A 2500-nucleotide genomic window follows, 5' to 3' on the forward strand; every position below is an offset into this window, starting at 1 on the left:
GGCGGCGTGCCCCAGGCCTGCGTACGCCCTCATCTCGATGGCCCTCTCGCCCAGCTCCTGCGCCAGCTCCAGCACCCGTGTGTGGTAGGACACGGCCTTGTCAAAGTCCCTCCGCGAGTGGTAGGCACTGCCCAGGTTACTGTACGCCCGGGCCTCCTCCCGCCGGTTCTCCAGGGTCTGTGGATCCAGACCCGGTTTAGTCCAGAACATCTCCATATACATACAGTACCCATCAAAGGCTTGGACACACTTTCCCCAATTCAATTGAATGGGAAAGTGTGTCCAAACATTTGACTGGTACTGTACAGTACTGACATATACATGGCAATCCAAAAAGTAGAAGTTGTGTATCACATCACATGTAAGTATGAAACATGAAACTACCGTGTGTAAAATGGATGCACTCACTGCAACGTAAGTCGCTTTGGATAAAAGTGTCAGCTAAATGGCCTATATATATATATATATATACATATATTGTATTATTATTATATTATCGTGGTATTTTCTTTGAGTGGGCTGGTCTTAACTAAGACTTAACACGTTTATCTTTTAACAATGCTCTTAATATGCATAAATGTAGTTCTCTTTTAGTCTGTACCGTACTGTTGTGTCCACTCTATTTATTCCCTATTTTTATTCTATTTATTTCCTATTTTATATTCATTATCTATTATGTGTCTTTTTATCCACCCATACTCTTAACACTAGAACAGCCGTGCCTTTTTACCTACTAAAAGAGCTCTTTACAATGCTCAAGCTGCCATTTACACACAACGACCACTAGTTGGCCACTTGTAAATTAGTCTGCTTCCTACACAGAAAAACAGCAAAATAGCTTCATACTAGCTTATCCTGATGTGATTTTGAAAATGTTAGGATACTGGGAGGTAGAACGCACATATCTAGGACAAGTCATGAAAGGAGGGTCCTGAAATTTGATCGAGTGCAAAGACATAACATTTTTCTTTACTCACAGGGGACCCCAAATGACCCCTCATGGCTGTTCTAGTGTTAATCTTGCTGCTGTGAGAAAGTAATTTCCCCCTTCGGGGATAAACAACAGAACTTCAACTTCAACTAACACAAGTTACCTTGGCGATATCCAGGTGTTGTTCGTGGCACTGCACGGCGTTGGTAAAGTCCCCCAGGGCAGTGTAGACGGCGCCCATGTTGCCCAGCTGGCGCGCCTCTGAGAGCTGGCACTGCGTCTGCTTGGCCAGCAGCACGCACTGCTTGTGGCTGGCCAAGGCGTTGGGGTAGTCGGCTATGGACGTGTACACGTGTCCCAGACTGCTCAGAGCCCCGGACGCCGCCTGGAGACAGAGACACACACGGGGGGGGAACAACGCACAATCGTCAGGACACACCTACGACACTGTCATCCTTCTACCCTCCTCTTCTTCAGATAGAGTAAGGAGCCGATGGGGTGATGCCAAAGGGTGATGGTTGTGATGGTACGAGCAAGCCCAGGAGGTGCACACACACACATGGAAGCCAGCCACACATACTGACACACACGCAGACACACAGTGGTGTTTATATATCCTACCACCATCGAAAGCCTATGTCCTTAGCCTATGTTGACACAGGGAGAGAGAGAAAGAGAGAGGGGGGGGGGGGGGGGAGAGAAAGGGCTATGTATCCCTTCTCTTTCCTCAGTAATTGGGATATTGTTCTCTCATTTGCCAATTAATCCTCAAAGTGTTGCTATTGATTGGACGGTCATCAGAGAGAGTCTTGGGAAATCTCTGTGATGTCAGAGGAAAAGGCTTCTCCAAATTAAACTGAAGAATGAAGAGAAGAGCCCTGCAGTCCACCATGACTTATCTTCACCTCATTAGAGCACCCCCACACACACACCTACACACACACCCACACACACACCTACACACACCTACACACACACCCACACACACACCTACACCCACACACACACACCTACACACACACACACACACACACACACACCCACACACACACACCTACACACACACACACACACACACACACACACACCTACACACACACCTACACACACACACAGATCTCCCCCTCATTATCCCTCTAACCCACAGGTACAGAGGTAACAGATTGGTCTCTCAGAACAATCAGAGAAAAGCCTCTCGGAAAAATCAATAGTGGCCTCAGCCTGCTCCTTTACTCCCCTTACAGGCCTGTCCTAATGTCTGTCCTAATGTCTGTCCTAATGTCTGGAACGCCACCAGCCCCACGTAGGACACAGCCCTGTCCTAATGTCTGGAACGCCACCAGCCCCACGTAAGACACATACTCTCATTCCACACTGGAAGAGCCACACAGACAGAACGACGCCCACCACAACAACGTGTCACACAGAGGATGAACAGCAGGGTCGTCAGTGCCGGTCCTTGGTGTGTGTGTGTGGGCCGGGCCGGCGGTCAGGCTGGATGTACGGTACAGCACCAAATCAAGAGTGTGAAAAATCACCAAAGGGATTCCAAATCACATCTCTTCTACC

The 2500-nt window shown here is 48.3% G+C and overlaps 1 protein-coding gene across 1 annotated transcript in view; it reads right to left on the reverse strand.

Annotated features, from left to right (window-relative positions):
• Positions 1 to 2500, reverse strand: part of ttc28 (tetratricopeptide repeat domain 28) — a gene marked incomplete at both ends in the record, with an annotated part of 139866 nt that overhangs the window by 42261 nt on the left and 95105 nt on the right. The window contains 2 exon segments of the mRNA XM_080528358.1: positions 1 to 177; positions 1095 to 1316. The exon segment at positions 1 to 177 is cut by the window's left edge and continues 12 nt beyond it. Of these exon segments, the coding sequence (XP_080384484.1) occupies positions 1 to 177; positions 1095 to 1316 (399 nt within the window).

This window comes from Nansenia antarctica (assembly GCF_963989245.1).
Source record: "Nansenia antarctica genome assembly, chromosome: 4".
NCBI classification, from domain to species: Eukaryota; Metazoa; Chordata; class Actinopteri; order Argentiniformes; family Microstomatidae; genus Nansenia; species Nansenia antarctica.